General features: G+C 49.3%; 1 protein-coding gene across 3 annotated transcripts in view; it reads right to left on the bottom strand.

Moving 5' to 3' along the window:
* The window catches only part of PMEPA1 (prostate transmembrane protein, androgen induced 1), a 44,401-nt gene extending 32,732 nt beyond the window's left edge, over positions 1 to 11,669 (bottom strand). For 2 of the 3 annotated variants that reach the window (XM_054644508.2, XM_054644509.2), the window contains exon 1: positions 11,148 to 11,669. In XM_054644508.2, the coding sequence (XP_054500483.1) occupies positions 11,148 to 11,250 (103 nt within the window). In that variant the 5' untranslated portion in view covers positions 11,251 to 11,669. The remainder of the gene's footprint in view (positions 1 to 11,147) is intronic. The other variant, XM_054644511.2, reaches the window with a different exon arrangement.
* Positions 11,670 to 15,874: the final 4,205 nt, after the last annotated feature.

Below are 15,874 nucleotides of genomic sequence, written 5' to 3'. Positions count from 1 at the left end.
GAACCACCTCACTGCAGACACCTCTCAGACACAGCAGAGCCTCAGCCAACGACAGGTATGTCCAGTTTTGCAATCGAGGGCAAGGCTGTTCCTAGAACAAGCCCCATTACTCAGGCTGCTCAACCCCCATCTGCTCGGCCGCACGTGGACTGGATGCAGGATTTCATCAGGACATTAAACTCAGGAGCTGTAAAATCACTGTGCAAAAACCCAATTATACCTATTTTCGTAACAGCCAATTTAAGCTTGTATTTAGGTCCCCTCACATACCCCTATGTTACATAAAGCATTTCTTCCACTCGAAACGTAGCTTTCTAAAGGCCATTCTGCTTAATTTAATGGATGCTTTATGTGGGTCTGCAAATCTCTAGAAACACAACCAAGGAAGACACATGGCAGCAAGATACGGCGTGATCCCTTCCCAGGCATGCAGCAAGAACAGGAGAGATGAAAGGCATCTCCAAACCCACGAACCTGCTGTGACTGGAGTGCACTTGTGCTCTCAAGAGCAGCAAAACCCCACGGTCAAGTCAAAAGAGGAATTCCTGAACATCTGCACGCACTGTTAACCCATTCCAGACCGGCCAGCACGGCAGGATGGATCCTTCCCTCACTCCACAGCCACCAGCTGAACTGAGCCCACTCAGGCACGCTTCCCTTGGATTTCAAAGAGCTGCTTTCTGCACTTCAAGTAAATAAATGCAGTCATCTCTTTTTCCTTCTTTTTTTAAAAAGCCGCACTAATAAAAAGCTTGTAGCGAAATCTATTAAATTGAATCTGTCCATTATGTTTATTGTTCCTTACAATTCAGGCCTGGATGGCAACTCAGTGGAGGTTGAAAAGTGTATTTATCAAGAAAACCCATGAGAACGATGAGGATTAAAAGCTATCAGCAGGACAGAATGTGTTTGTAACCCTGCAGTTTGTTCTGCACCTGGCACAGGACCCCCATCAGAGACCTCTGCACCTTCTCCTTGTTTTTGAGCCCACCTCCGGCTCATCAGCTGACAGGACAGCCAGCACCTGCATTCCCAGAAAAAGCTGAGGAAGGTGCAGCATGTATATACTGCTACGAATAAGTCACACTAGAGAAACATAAACCCTGATTGCATTACACACCAGTGATCAGTATCATTAAGTGTTACACACCTTGAGTGTGTCTCAGCAGTTGGAAACACTGAATTCAAAAACAGTCTTCCCATTCAAGCAAAGTCCCATTACAGTAATGTGAGTGTAACAACAAAAATGAGATTCCTGCTTATTACGTGGGAAATAATTGCAATTTAAGATAAATTTTCCCTGAATTGTGTGAAGCAAGTGCCCATCAATCATGTTGTTCCTTCAGTGTCCTAAAGAGAGCACCTAGCAGGACAAGGCACTTTCAGAGCTCAGTGATGAACAGCCTTAATCTGTATATGCTACTCTGAGCTACTGAAGCCAAGAGAACACCCTTGGTAAAGTGGAATAATGGTGGAAATAATGAAAACAACACAGAAGGAGCACGACTTGCCCTTTCAAGAAAGACATCTGCCTTCAGTAAGCCCTTGCACCAGGGACACCAACAACCACTGACTCCCATTGCACAAATACCTGTGAGGAGCACAAGGCAATCCAGCCTGGTTCCAGGCCTGGAACAGGCACCAAGGACAGGCCCAGCCATGGTCATTTCAGCTGCTGAGCTCTGGGTTTCACCCCGTGAAGAGAGTGGAGGGCTCCAAGGGTGAGCCCCGAGTACCCTCAGCCCCATGGGAAATGGGAGGCGCTCTGCTTTGGGGGGATCTTTTGTTTTTGTAAGAAATAGCGACATTAATCATAACATTAAACAGAAACCACTAAGGGGGAGCATTTCCAAGCTTGCTCAGCACAGAGCCCAGCCCGCAGGGGAGCTGCCAGCCAGCGGCCACAGTCGGCAAATTCCCTGGGACTCGTCCTGGGTACCAGGATCCAGCCAAAGCCACGGATGGAAGAGTGGAAGAGGCGACGAGCAGGCTCAGGACTGCTGTGGGACTCAGCTCAGAAATGTGAGTCTGAGCACACAGTGGTGGTTAGATGTCTCTTGGGAATTCATCCAAATGGCACTGCTCCTCTCCCACTTGCCCCGCAGGTAAATCTCGCATGTGGCTTACACAATCTGTTGACTTAAGTAAAGCAAGGGCAGGAGAAGAAAGCTGCTCAGACATCAGGAGAGGCTCATCAGTCCTTTGGGCAAAAGTCTGGGTCACTTCCCCCTCCACAGAGAACTCAGGGTGTCAGCCAGGCCTTGTCTCCCTTCATGGGAGCACGTGCAGGGAGGGTGCAGCAGAACACAGTGCTCAAAACATCAGTGAAAGGACAACAACAATGGACTGCCAAATTCTCCCATATTTTTGGCCAGTGCTGATGCCTAAATTCAGTTTACAGAAATTGGAGACTGTGAACTCTGTGTTCTAGTTAAGTCCTCTGAAATCAAACTGAGCAGTGACTCTCCAGGTCTCCCAGGGCTCAGGGAGACGAGGCCATGGCCACTTCCAAACCTCATCATGAGCAACACTCATTCATCCTGAGACATGGGGCAGTTCTAACACACTGGGAGACCACTCCATGCTGTGCAAGGGCAAGATCTTGTTGGATGCACATATGTGAGTTGCAGAGGCAGCTGCAGCATGCAAGGATGATGAGCAGGCAGGCTCTGGCAACCAGGGGTCCAGAGGGAGCCCACCAGAGACCCTCAACCATGGGCATCTGGAGTGTTCCTTATCCTCCTGTTTCCTATTGCTGATCTCAAACTCTCTCTTCCTCACAACCAACTCCAGCCCTGGGCCCAGCTCCTCCACCCCTGAGCAGGGCAGGAGCCTAAAAGCAAAAGCCTAAAACCTGACCAGAGCAATTCTGACACAGCTGCAGCCAGGGATGTTCTGTTACCAGAGTTACAAAGGGAGAACTAATTCTCACAATTAGTGAAAAGGGACAGAAGTAGAGAAAGGCCACACTGTAAGATGCTGGGCATCTTCCCTCAAGATTTTAAACCACTGAAGATGCATTTGGAATGAAAACTGATCACCAGAGCAGTACTCTGAGATGTTCTGCCAATGACAAGCCCTACCCTGACCATCAACACAAGTGAAGTATAAGGCCAAATTCTGTGTGTGAAGCTTACAGTGACCATGGTCTGCAACAGCAGACAGACTGTGCCACTACAAATATTCCCAGGGCAAGTTCCTGATCCCTGTCTGAACCTCAATGAAGGCAGAAGAGCTGTGAGGATGGGGAGCTCCTCAGGAGGCAGGCCAGACACTCAATCCATCTCTCCTATCAGACCTGCGTTAACATTTAAACAGGACCTGCTGCTGTGATCTTCAGCAAGGAGCAGATGTGGTTTTGAGTAATGGTGAGCGTTACTTAACCAGTTATAGTCACTAATGTAATTGACACCTATTCCATCATCCTTAATACACCCACTTCTTTCTCCGATACCATAAATAGATTAGAAAAGTTTCTGCAGATGGCCATGACCCCATTTGTTTGTGCACTTAGCCATGTATGAATCACTCTTGGCTTGTAGCAGCACTCTGGAATTACTGAAAGATAACTAGTCGGCACAGACACCAATAAATGAATCATGCTTTCCACAAGACCAAACCTTTGGGCTTTTACAGACTCCAATTACAAAGTAAGAAGAAAAGAACAAAGAAATTACTCAGTCTATTTGCACAAAGTCATGCAGAGTTGATTCACAGTTTTACAGAATTATTACTGACAATCATTTGTAGGGGGTTAGAGTAACAAACCAGCTACTTTACATATTGGACAGAATGAAGAGATGGAAAAAAATCCCCAAGCCATGTCTTGCACATATTCTTTGAAAAGTAGCCTTGATTTTTGTGCCAGTAACTTTTTTCATCCTTGGTAAGCTCCAAGCCTGGGGGTTAATCAGTTTTCATTGGCCAAGGCTAAATTCTGCTTTGCTGGGTTGCTTGGGCCAAGTTTGCAAATGTGGGAAATCCTGTTGCACCTGCTGAAGAGCACAAACCATCACAGACACAATCCCTCAGCTCTGCAGGCTTCAGCAGGGTCTCAGGAATGGTCCAGAGAACTGCCATGTGCAAAAGCACTTGCCTTTCTAACTGCACGCTTTTGAATGCATACTGCAAGTGAAAATTTACCCAGTCTGAGGCATTTTATTAAAGAGATGTGCGAGACTGAACACACCAAGCACAAATGTGTGAACCACTTGAAAGCACTGTGGACATCCACCAACACTGACAACTTGTGAGGCAAGTTTCCAAAGATGTGCAAGGTGTCTTTACGTAACACCACAGTCTGGGACACGCTAACACACACCACACACAGTGAAAAACACACCCTCCCAAATGGAGCATTAGCCTACTCCTGCTCCAGGGAGAAAGGGGAAGTCTGACTACCTGGAGAAAAAGGGGACACTGATGGATTACAGCCTCTAGCACTTCTACCTCCCTGTACACAGTGAAAAGGCAGCATTTAGTGAAAAAAAAAATCTAAAAGTGAAGGTGGAGTGGATGCCAACCTGAGCCTGAACGCAGACAGTGCCCTGGTTGCACATCTCTGAGTGGGATGGTGACTGACATGTCTCAGGGCTATGTGCTCCAAAATCAGCACCCTGTACCAGAGAGATCCAAAACCAGGGATAACGCCCCACTGAGCACAGCCACTGACAGCCTGGGAGGGATGCCAGCCAAATGTACACACAGCTCTATTTATCTAAGGCCTACCAGTACCCTTTGCATCTACTGAAGACCCAACTTCCTGGGCAAATTTACCTTGCAAATGAAATCTGTGCCCTGTTTTACACACCTGCCCCACAAGCAGAGAGCTGCCAGCCTGGTACAGCTCATCAGAGCCAGGAGAGGCCAAAACCAGCACCAGAAGAGATGCCACACAGCTCTGAACCAATTGGGGAAAACCTGCTTATTTGTTCTCCCGCTTGAGGCTGCTGATTTCCAATGAGAGGTATAAAACTCTCCCCAGACTGGATTCAAGATGCTATGGAAAATTTAAATTAAAACCATAATAAACGTTCCAAATTCCTACCCCTCTCCATAATACATAAATTAATGCAACAAGCTCTCTTGTATAAGAACATGTAGGCACCAACAACCTTCTCCCTCCAACAAGAGTTTATCTGAGGAGGTGCTGTAGATAGAAGGGAAGGAAAAAGGTTCCCAGTAGGGTTGTCTTCAGAAAGCTCGAGTCATTAGAGCCAAGATTTCAGCTGCAATGCAAGACTAAAAGGATGCATGTGCTAAACAGTAGCGTGTCCTTCAGAAGGAAAGAAAAAGCTAAATCAGGAACCTGCAGTATTAGGTGGATGCTTGGATAAATACTGTTCAACACACCGCAGCAGAAATGCTAATGCAAGTTTAGTTTTCACACCAGAGAGATTTCAAAAGATTTGCAAAGCTTTGATAATATTTAACATCTTTACTAATTTCCTTTTTGGTGCAATCATAAATTTACCACGGTAGCCAAAAGATCTGGGATGAACTACAAGTTCTAGCTGGCTCCAAAGCCAACAAGAATAATGTGTGCTGTTACTATTTTCTCTCAAAACATACCTCTGCAAAACTGACTCAAAATGAGAAAAGAAATTGTGAAACTGTCATTACAAAGAAGCATTTAAAATGCAGATCAAAGTGCTGCCTTAGAAGCTGTACTCCTTGCCAAATCATCAAAGCTCTCTTTACTCTCAATAGCTCCCCAAATCCTCTGATTTGAACGATAAATTCTTACAGCTGAAATTTATCTGCTTTAAAAAAAAAACAACAACAAGAAAAAAAAAATCAAAAAAGACCAAACCCCACAACTCCTTTCTCTGGTTACCACCTTCTTCATTAACCAGTTCATTGGAGCAACTTTCCTGTATTACTAAATTAAGTTTCATGGACGTGTTTATGCCTGCATGCACACACACAGAGTACCCTGAGACCTCTTCAAGTGCTGAAAACTTGTCAGCCCTTGGTGGTGCCTGTGTGCAGGGTCCCTCCAGTTCCCAGAGGGGTCTCTGTGTGTGTGTGCAGGGTCTCTCCAGCTCCCAGAGGGGTCTCTGTCTGTGTGTGTGTGTGCAGGGTCTCTCCAGCTCCCAGACGGGTCTCTGTGTGTGTGCAGGGTCTCTCCAGCTCACAGAGGGGTCTGTGTGTGTGCAGGGTCTCTCCAGCTCCCAGAGGGGTCTCTCTGTGTGTGTGCAGGGTCTCTCCAGCTCCCAGAGGGGTCTCTCTGTGTGTGTGCAGGGTCTCTCCAGCTCCCAGCACTGTGTCCAGGTTCCAGGTGCTGGCACTCAGGGAGCTGCTCCCATGCTCAGCGCCAGGATCGCCCTTGTCCCGCTCCCCCTCACTCCTCACTCACCCATCGCTCCTGGAGGAGCTCCCAGCCCACCACTGCATTCCCTGCAGAAGGAAGCAGCAATGCAGCAGCCACTGAAAGATGGAAGTGAGGGGTCAGATCCTGCTGCCACAGAACTCCTCCCTGTTCCGGACTCAGCCGCTCGCAGACGGAGCAGGTCTGGGATTCATTTCCTCACCTGGGACCTGCCCGAGTGACCTATCTCCTGTCACCCAGAATAGTTATAAAATAGTTATAAAATAACCACCCAGCAATGCAGCCACACAGACAGGAAGAACACTGCATGAAAACATCCCATGGACACCGATGATTCCTGTGCTTTATGGCTGTCTGAGAGTGTGCTCATGGCGTGAACCAAGTTTCCACTCAGCTGCAGGGAAGTGGCCCTTGTACCTCGTCCTCAGCAGCTCTCCAGCCTGGCTCTGTCCCTTTGATGGGACCTGCCAGGAGCAGACACACCATGTGTCAGAGAACAGGAGGGATCTGATAAGGCAAACCATGCACCAGTACAGGATCTCCCTCCAGGAAGCAAACTGGTTGGAAGTCTTCACAAGAGACACCACTGCAAATAAATTACCTTTTTTTTTTTTTCACTAATTAGGCTTAGCAAATTCTGACAGCTGCTGCTACCTGAATGAAACAACATCGACAGACATGACTGTACACTGAGTTACTCAGGAAAGGAGCTGGATTGTAATTACCCTTTATTAGTGATACCACGTAGTTTGGTACTTCCCTTGGAAAGGTCTCCTCATGTCTCTCCACTTATAATTTATGTTTACAAATTCATTCTAAAACTGGATTTATCAAACCACCAACTTTCAACTGGGAAATATAAAATTATTTTTTTTTCGATGAGCAACAGCAAATAAAAGTAAGGACATGTGTTTGCGGGTGCTCTTCTCTCATTTCTCAAAGGAAGCAGTGGTAGCAGCTAATTCAATATCCCAAAAATTTAGAGGTAATCCCAGATCCTACCTTGGGAATTCCTAGCTTTAAGGAAAAGAATATGGTTGCTGTTCTCCACACACCCTCGGTTCTGGTGTTCTCACAGCCAGGATCTGAAAACACACTACGGAGGCAAACATTCAGGGGGTGGAGGATGCCTCCACACCAGAAGCTAACAGGACTTACTGCAGCAAACACCCTGACACTGACTGAAAAGGAAGAATGAACCACGTCTTGCCTGCACTTGGCACTATAAATGATCACCTCCAATTACACAGGATCATCTCTGGTGCCATGTGCCGGTCCCGCTGTGCGGCACAGCACAATCCAGGTGTTCACCCACAGGAAAAAAACAAAGTTTGACTATTTCCCATGCATTTCCCCTTCTGTGTCTTTTCATTCTCCTATTTGACATCAATTATAAAACACTAAGACCAAAATCACTACCTGAGGGCACAAATAAACTGTAATTTTAATAAAGACCCCTGTGCTCTCCAGGCTCAGGGAATCAGGCCTTTCCTTGGGTATGAAAGGTGGGACCCACAGAGCTGGGGCTGCAGAGAGTCTGGTTCCCCTGGGCTGGCCAAGGGCACACACAGACAGCTCTTGGGCCACCATAAGTAAAGCCAGCCGTGCTCTGCTTCTCCAGGATCACACCTTGGGATGCTGATCTCAGCAAAAAGCAGAGCTCACCACAGACACATGACCAGAGCCAGACACAGGGAACTCCCCGGTTTGGCTGAGGTCAAACTGAGATGCCACAAACTGAACATCCTCTGTGCAAGCACTTTCGGGCTTGCTGAAATGCTGGGAGCAGCTCTGGCTTCCCTCCATGAGGAAAACTTTGGGGGGGAATAAAGAAGCACGTGGTTCATATCCACTCTGCCCTGGAATAAACCATGACTGCCGATGACAGAGTGTCAGGAAAGAAACGCATTTGTCAGGAAAGGAGTGTGAAAGCGGAAAGAAGACGTGATCCCTGGTTGAGCCATATGCATTTGGTTTGTTATTCAACCAAAGAATGTGAAAACCTAGAAGTCTTGGCTTGGACAGGAACCTGCTCTCACGGGCGCTGCAGCTGGGGGGATCGGCCTCGATCCTGGGAGATGACACCTCCCAAAAATCCCAAACGCCTCGGGTAACACTGCTACACCACCGAAGCGACTGCACAGCCTGTGCCGAGAGCCGCCCCGGCAGCTCCGGCAGGGATGCCCCGGTGCCCGCGGGATGCCCGGGCCGGTGCCGGTGCCGGCTGGGGCGGCGGGCACGGCGCCTCGCTCCGCTCCCCGCGCCAATAATTAGTTATTTACAGCTTCTTCCGCCACGCCGGTCACCCCTGACCTGCTTCAGGCAGCCGAGGCGATTAGAGCCCACTGCTGCAGACGTCTGGCTGCTTAGCACCGCCCGGCATATTGGCACTGCAGCCCGGCGGCGGGCGAGACTCGCGCCCCCGCCCCCAAAAAACCCTTTTCTAATCCTAATCTGGGAGCGCCACACACAGAAACCAGCTGCTGCCTCCACCGCAGCGCCGCAGCCGCCATACGGAATGAATCCTGCGAGGAAAAGGGGTTTGGGCATCGCTTGGACAGTTAACCTATTTAGAGGGTTGTAAATCAGAGGAGTTTGCGTGTTCCTCCCCGTGCCACTTTCCTGAAGCGTTCCTGCCTGGTAACTGAAAATTCTGGCTGAAAAATTATGGAGCATCTGGTGGGAGCTGCTCTGAGGTTCCCTGAAAGTCGTGTCGGAAAGATACACAAAAATCAAGCGACTGGAGGAGGAAAAACGCTGTAGAATGAATTTGTCTCAGGGAGGCTCCGCTGTGCCCTTTCCACTGGAGCCAGGTGCAGGAGGCGATCAGGTAACACCACCAGAGCTCTCCTGTAGCACAGAGGTGAGCCAATGCTGCCCGCCATCAGCAGGAAATAAAGAATAACATTGGTATAAGAAACCTACCCCAACATGAAATAAGGAAGGGCAGCAATAAGGGAGCTCACGGGAGCTCAGTACTTGAGTGTCAGGACCCCAGAGCTGACAGAGGACATGGGACAAGTCAGGGAAGGACCTCGGGAACATCAGGCATGAGGATCCCACTTATAATTTATAATAACACCCATCCCAATCCAAGGTCTCCTCCGGTGTCATTCACTGTTCCCTGTCTCTCACACCCCCCATCCATAAGCAGCACCTGCCTCTTACCAAGCCTTTCACACGCTGACAAAAATGGGGGGAAAAATTATAAACTATGCCATTTCTAAAAAGTCAAAGAGTGAAATTAAAAGCCTGAGTTCTTCCAACAAAACCTCATGCCAAGAGTTAGACTGGAATAGAAGCTTTTTCTTCAAAAGACATTACACATTTTAATTCACAACTTCTATCACAACCATGAGCCTTGCTCAGACACAAAGTCTCATCCTTGGGATTCTGTGGGACACAGTTTATGTTCAGCAACTGGCTGACACAAAAAAGAACTGTATCTTCATTATTTATACACTGCTATTGGTATGCACATCTAGCCCGGCCTGTTAAAGTCAGGGAAGAATAATGGTCTATTCAGTACCGGTAGTGTTAATAAAATCAGGCAAATCCAGCTTAGTTTTGTCTGAACACGAATGAGATTAAATCAAGATTAAAAGTGCATACAGTACAAAGGGTATGGTTTATGCTAAAATTCAGAATGAACACATTTTAGTACCCAGTATACAAATGCCTGCAGACCTTCTCCGGGACTCAGACACCTGAATTAAACAAGGATGAAGCTGGGGAAGGAGAAGGCAGACGACGCTGGACAAAAGCCATCCAAAATAGCAAGGGACAGATGCTCTGCAGCCCCGCTGGAGGTAACGGGGCAGATCCTGTGCTAGCAGAAACAGGCACAGCTCAGCTGGCTCTCCCTGCACGCACCGAGCGCCAGCCTGCCCCGTCGCAGTGCCAGGCATATATGCAAAATCCAGACTCTTTCCCAAGTTTTCCTTTTGGGCCATTTTGCATTAGTCTGTGCACGGTTTGGATTTCAAGGCACTGAACGAGGTGCTTAGCAGGGTACAGTCCTGAAAGCCCTCCCGCTCTGGGATGCCTTGAAAACCTTCCCTTTACAGAAAATACCATTTGCTTAAAACTGCCTAAGAGCCCAACTCATTCCTCTCCCCTCAGCAGTAATATTCCTGCTCTCCCACCTTCGTGCACTTCATTTCCAAGAGGGAAAGAGCACACAGAGAAGTGGTGAATATTTAGGTCAGGCACTGCCCTCACTGCTACTCTGCGAGGGTTGAAAAATATTAATGAAAAAACCCAAATCTCCCTTCGGAAGAAAAAGCCCCGAGGGGCTGGAGACGGGGGGAACAGGTTCCCAAATACAAACCCTACTCGGGTGCCCGGACCGCGGAGCCCCCCCGGTACCGAGGCGAGCGGGATTTACACGGGGGTAGCGCAGACCCCCGGGGGAGGCTGGAGAGCGCCCAAGCATCACCCCCGCAGGAGGGCAAGGCGCGGGGCAGGGGCACCGGGAAAAGGGCGAGACGCAGGCGGTGATGGAGCCGCGATGGGGAAGAGCGGGGATCTCAGCCCGGTGCCGGCGGGGAGCGGCCGATTCCGGGCAGCTCCGGCAGCCCGGCCCGCGCCGTGTCACACCCGCACCGACATCCCAGCGGCAACAGATGAGAGAGAGAGCGGGGCTCGCACGGAGGGGGGAGGAAAACCACTCCGGGAAAGCGCATCGCAGCCAAGGGTCCCGGGCGCCGCCGGGAGCCCCCGCGGGAACTTCCCCGCCCGCGGCGGGGCCGCCGGGCACTCCCGCAGCCCGGGCACCTCCCGCACCCTCCCCGGGAGCAGCAGGACTGGTACTTACTGATCTCCATGCTCTGGAACAAAGACCTTTTGCAGTTGCATGTGCAGGACACATTGGGCTGAATAGCTACGGCCGTGCTGTTCAGCCCCATGAAGTTATACATTTAAACACACACACAAAAAAAAAATGAAAAAAAAAAAAAAAAAAAAAAAGGAAGGCGACGGCGACACAAAGAACTTCCCGGCCGCCGAGCGCTCCCCGGGCAGCACCACATAAAGCCGGGGCTCCTCCTCGGCGCGGGGGGGCGGAGGGAGGGAAATGCAGCTGCGATCAGAAATTGGAAATAAAAAACCCGGCGCGGCGCAGCGCCCCCGGCAGCGGCTCCGCTCGGCCCCGCGGCTGCTCCGCGCCCCTCCGGCCCGGGAAGCGGCAGCGCTGGGCCCGGCCGCGGCAGCCCCGCACTTTTGTGGGGCGCGGCGCGGTGGGAGCGCGGTGGGAGCGCGGCCCGCCCGCTCCCGCTCCGCTCCCGCCCCCCGCGCTCATTCACGGCCACGGGGACGCGGCCGCGCCGCCGCCGCCGCGGGCGGGACCGTGACGTCAGCGCCAGACGGGGACTGCCCTTCCCTTCCCTTCCCTTCCCCTCCCCGCGCCGCCGCCGGGAGCGGGGCTGGGGGCAGTGCCCGGGCGGGGCGGCGGCAGCTGCCGGGGGTCGGGCTGGAAGGGACCGCCGTGAGGTGTCCCGGCTCAGGCAGGGACATCCCGGAGCACAGGGCACAAGATTGTGTCCAAGCTTCTGAAATATCTCCAGCGAGGGAGACTCCACGCCCTCTCCGGGCAATCTGTTCAGTGTTCGTTCACCTGCACAGAAACAAAGTTCTTCCTCATGTTCCGGTGGAAATTCCTGGCCATCAGTTTTGTAGCCTCTTGTCCTATTGCTCAGCACCACGGAGCAGAGCCTGGTCCATTTTCTTGGCACCCTTCCTTTAGATATTTACACATAGTCATGAAGTCCTCTCTCAGTCATCCCTTGAGTGCAAGCAGGCCCTGCTCTCTCAGCCTTTCCCCATCAGATACGCTCCAGTCCTTACTGCACCCACCCACCCACAGTGGATCTTTAAAGTACTCACCTGCACTGAGCCCAGCCAGGTGGGTCCAGTGGCACCCCCAGCTGCCAGCCTCCAGCAGGACCTGGCAGAGACCCTTTTGCAGGACCTTTTGCAGATCGGCTCCAAAAGCACCTGGATTTGGGTGTCCTGCTGGAAAAGCACCCAAAAGTCAGGCTCACCCCACAACACCCACCCAGCTGTGGGTACCCCTTCAGCCCCAGCCCCACAGCACTGAGCCACAGGGCTCCAGGCTCACTTCACACAGCCAGTCCCCAGTGCAGCATTTCAGACAAAAAATGGGAAAGAATGGAAAAGAGACGCGAGGGATAACCCAGTCTGACCGTGGCTGAGCTCAGTGAAAATTCTCATTAGCTCCCATGGTGGTGCCAGTGGTGCTGCTCAGAGCTCAGGAACTATTCCTGACACATTCCCACTTTTGTTTCAAACCACATGCTGTAAAATGGAGTGACCCCATTCACTGCAAGACAGGTAAAAGGAAAAAACATCATCTCTTCCCTAAGGGCTCATTGTGCCAAGCTTTAGTCGAGACAGATTTTTATATTTTTTCTGGGAAATAAACCTGTGAAAACAAAGGTTTATAATGAAAATGCTGAAACAAGCTTAACTACAGTGGTGCGAAGTAGCTGCTATAAATCTTGGTGAATCCTGTTACTGGGAGATAAAGGCAGCTTCAGTTATCTTCTAAGAAAGCACATTTCCCTGTAACTGTTGATAGCTCTGATTTAGGATTTGGGAGTAGCTGAGGCATCCCCGGCTGGGCCTGCACTCCCCAGAGATGCTGTTGGGAAGATGCACTGAGGTGGGGACAGGCAACTAAGCAGCAGAAATCCTATTCCTACAAAGCTGAAGCAATCACAGAAGATGGATGGTCTCAAAATTTGGGTCAGATTCAGTGGCACTCATTGCTAAGATTTAACCTTTATTTCCCTGCCCAGAAAAGGAATTTATTTCTACATGACTGCTACAAACTAATGTTAAATACCCACCCGTACTTTACTCCTGCGGCCCATCCAGTCCTGTGAAAATGCCTGGAGAGCAGGAACAAGGAATTGCCAGGTTGTTTAATATTTTACTCTTTGCCACTTGACAGATGGCAACTCCCAACAATTACTGATCCAAAGGAAACACGGAAGGGGATCGGATAGAAACGGGCTTTGAGGAATCTGTGCTCCCCAGCACTGAGCACACGTGAATTATCCAACAGGTGCCATTCCCAAAGGCAGGGAAGGTGCTGGGGTGGCACCAGAGGTGGGAATTGGTGTGCTGGGAGATTAGGGACAATTACGTGAAAAAAATCCGTGCTAGAGCTGGAGATAAAGCATTTCCAATCCTATTTTATATTTTGTTTCCTGCCTCAGTTTCCTCATCAGTAACTCAGGAGGGGTGATCCTGATTCCTTCAGGTTCTTTCTGAGGGCTCAATTTATTTTGTGGCAGTCAGATTTTTACAAATGCTTCGTGAAAATGTGAAGGAAGAAACATTACCCCTGTTACAGGGACACTCGGCCCACCAGCCCCAGAAAGGACATCAAGAAGTAAAAGCCAGGCACACACATGGTCAAAATTCTGAAGACAAATTCCAGTTCAGATATGCTTTATCAATCAGCCTACTTTTATTATCTGGTAATATATCTTTATATTATGTTTAAAACACTTGGTAGTTGAACATTAGCAACACTTTTCCAAAGGACCTTTCTTGACTGGCCAGAAAAGGTGGCTGGCAGCTTATCTGAGCCTACCAGCTTGCAACCAACATCCTTTGCACTTAAAACACATAGCAGTGCCATAAATAAGTCAAGGTGAGGACTGCACGTGCCCCTGTGTCACGTGAGGTCCCAGCTGGCAGCACCAGCCCTGCCACCAGTGCCAAGCCCTCTGAGCTCTTCAGCCATGTGGATGTGGCCACTGTTCACGTTTGATTCAGAATTCTTGGATTTTAACACAGTTAGGAGACCCTTAAACAGTCTCAAGAGAGTGAATGCAGCTCCAAGCAATGGATTATTCTTCTGAGGCAGGTCAGTTCCTTGCATGGAGGGTCCTTCTCTGCCATCTCTGCTGCAACAGGCACGACCCTGCCCTCCAAAAGGCTTTGCCATCCAAAAGGCATCACCCTGGGCACAGGGACAGGAGATGGGGTGCCCTGAGCAATGGCACTGCCAGCACCCCGTGCCCAGGCTGCCCTGGAGCTGTGGCAGCTCCAGTGGGGGGAGGCTCCTGCCCTCACCCCATGAATCAGCTTGTTCTAGGGGGAGTTTTTACAAGCTCACAAAGCTCTGGTGGATAAAGGCTCCCGTTTCAGGTGCAGGCTGCTGCAAGTTCACACATCTTCCCAACCTTCTTTAAAAATAAAGAAAAAATAACTGTTTGCAAGTCGATGCTGGTTTAAAAATGCTGTTTAGCACCATCCCCATTTCATCTGAACGACTCATGTGGCTTTAAGAATAATCAGCATTTTTCCACCATGATTTAAGAACAAATAATTAAAGTCATCCCAGATGGGCTTGTAAAAATTAAAAGTACATCATCTAACTTAAATGCTTCACCCTGTTCTTTGTAATGACACCATCCAGCCTCCAGCCCAATGCATTTGTCAGAGCTTCTGTCCCAGCAGCGGGTGCTGCTCATCTGTGGGACATTTCCAGAAGACACTGTTGTTGATTTTGGCTCCTGTGCTCTGTCACTGATCAGCTTTTTTCCGCTTCTTTTTATGTTTTCCCTGGAGACACCTCAGACGGCTCCAGGATGAGTCTGGAACTGCGAGATCTCCCTTCGCTTCCTGGGTTTGCCATCAAATTTCAGGGAAATCCAAGGCTGCTCCCTGGGCTTCGGGCTCTGCAGTCATGGAAAGGGACCCACAGGAGCCCTGAGATCATCTGGGATCCTTGGACAAGCTGAAGGACACAGGCACATCATTCTGCCATGGCTAGTCAGGGATTGTAACATAATTTCACTCAGTGCCAGACCAGAAGTCAGGCATTTGCCTGTGCAGTCATATTTAAATCTTTCCTTTTATTCCTCACTGCAACACTCCAGCATCATCACTTAGATCATTACAGTGCAGTGCTATGGATAAATTCATAAAATGTAATGGAAAAGCAAGAGCCATCTGAGAAATAAGTAACCTTAAGAGTCAAATGGTGTTCAAGACAACCTAAGGAAAAACAAAACAAAAAAAAAACTCCACAACTCCCCAAAGCTTTGTTAACTAAACAGTTGTCCAATAAAGAGTCCAAATATTTCACAGCATTAGTCTTTGGATTAATGTTAAATCGATACGCACTAACGCAATAGGGCAATAGTTACCATGGTGAATAATTCTATATTTATTTTCAAGCAAGCCTTATTTCTAACAATTCCAGACATGGTTTCCACTTTCTGGTGACTAACCTCTCAATTTAAGTTTATTTTTCTAACTGCTTGGTACCAGAAACTCAAGTTTTCTCCCCAACAATTAGAACAGGATCTCTGCTGCCATAGAGAACAATGCCACGGGGATGTGGATGCTCAGCAGCTTTAGTTAAGGGTCCCACTGAGGAGGTTTTGTTCCCAACCAGGAGGGATAAAAAGTCACTGAGTATTTGTTTGTAATGAAAATTTCTCACTGAAGCCACCAGAATGTAATTCTAACCCATTTTGTCTTATTTGGGGCCTGATATAACTC

The sequence above is a fragment of the Agelaius phoeniceus genome, chromosome 17, assembly GCF_051311805.1.
Source record: "Agelaius phoeniceus isolate bAgePho1 chromosome 17, bAgePho1.hap1, whole genome shotgun sequence".
In the NCBI taxonomy this organism is placed as follows: Eukaryota; Metazoa; Chordata; class Aves; order Passeriformes; family Icteridae; genus Agelaius; species Agelaius phoeniceus.
This window is presented reverse-complemented; position numbering and strand designations above follow the sequence as displayed.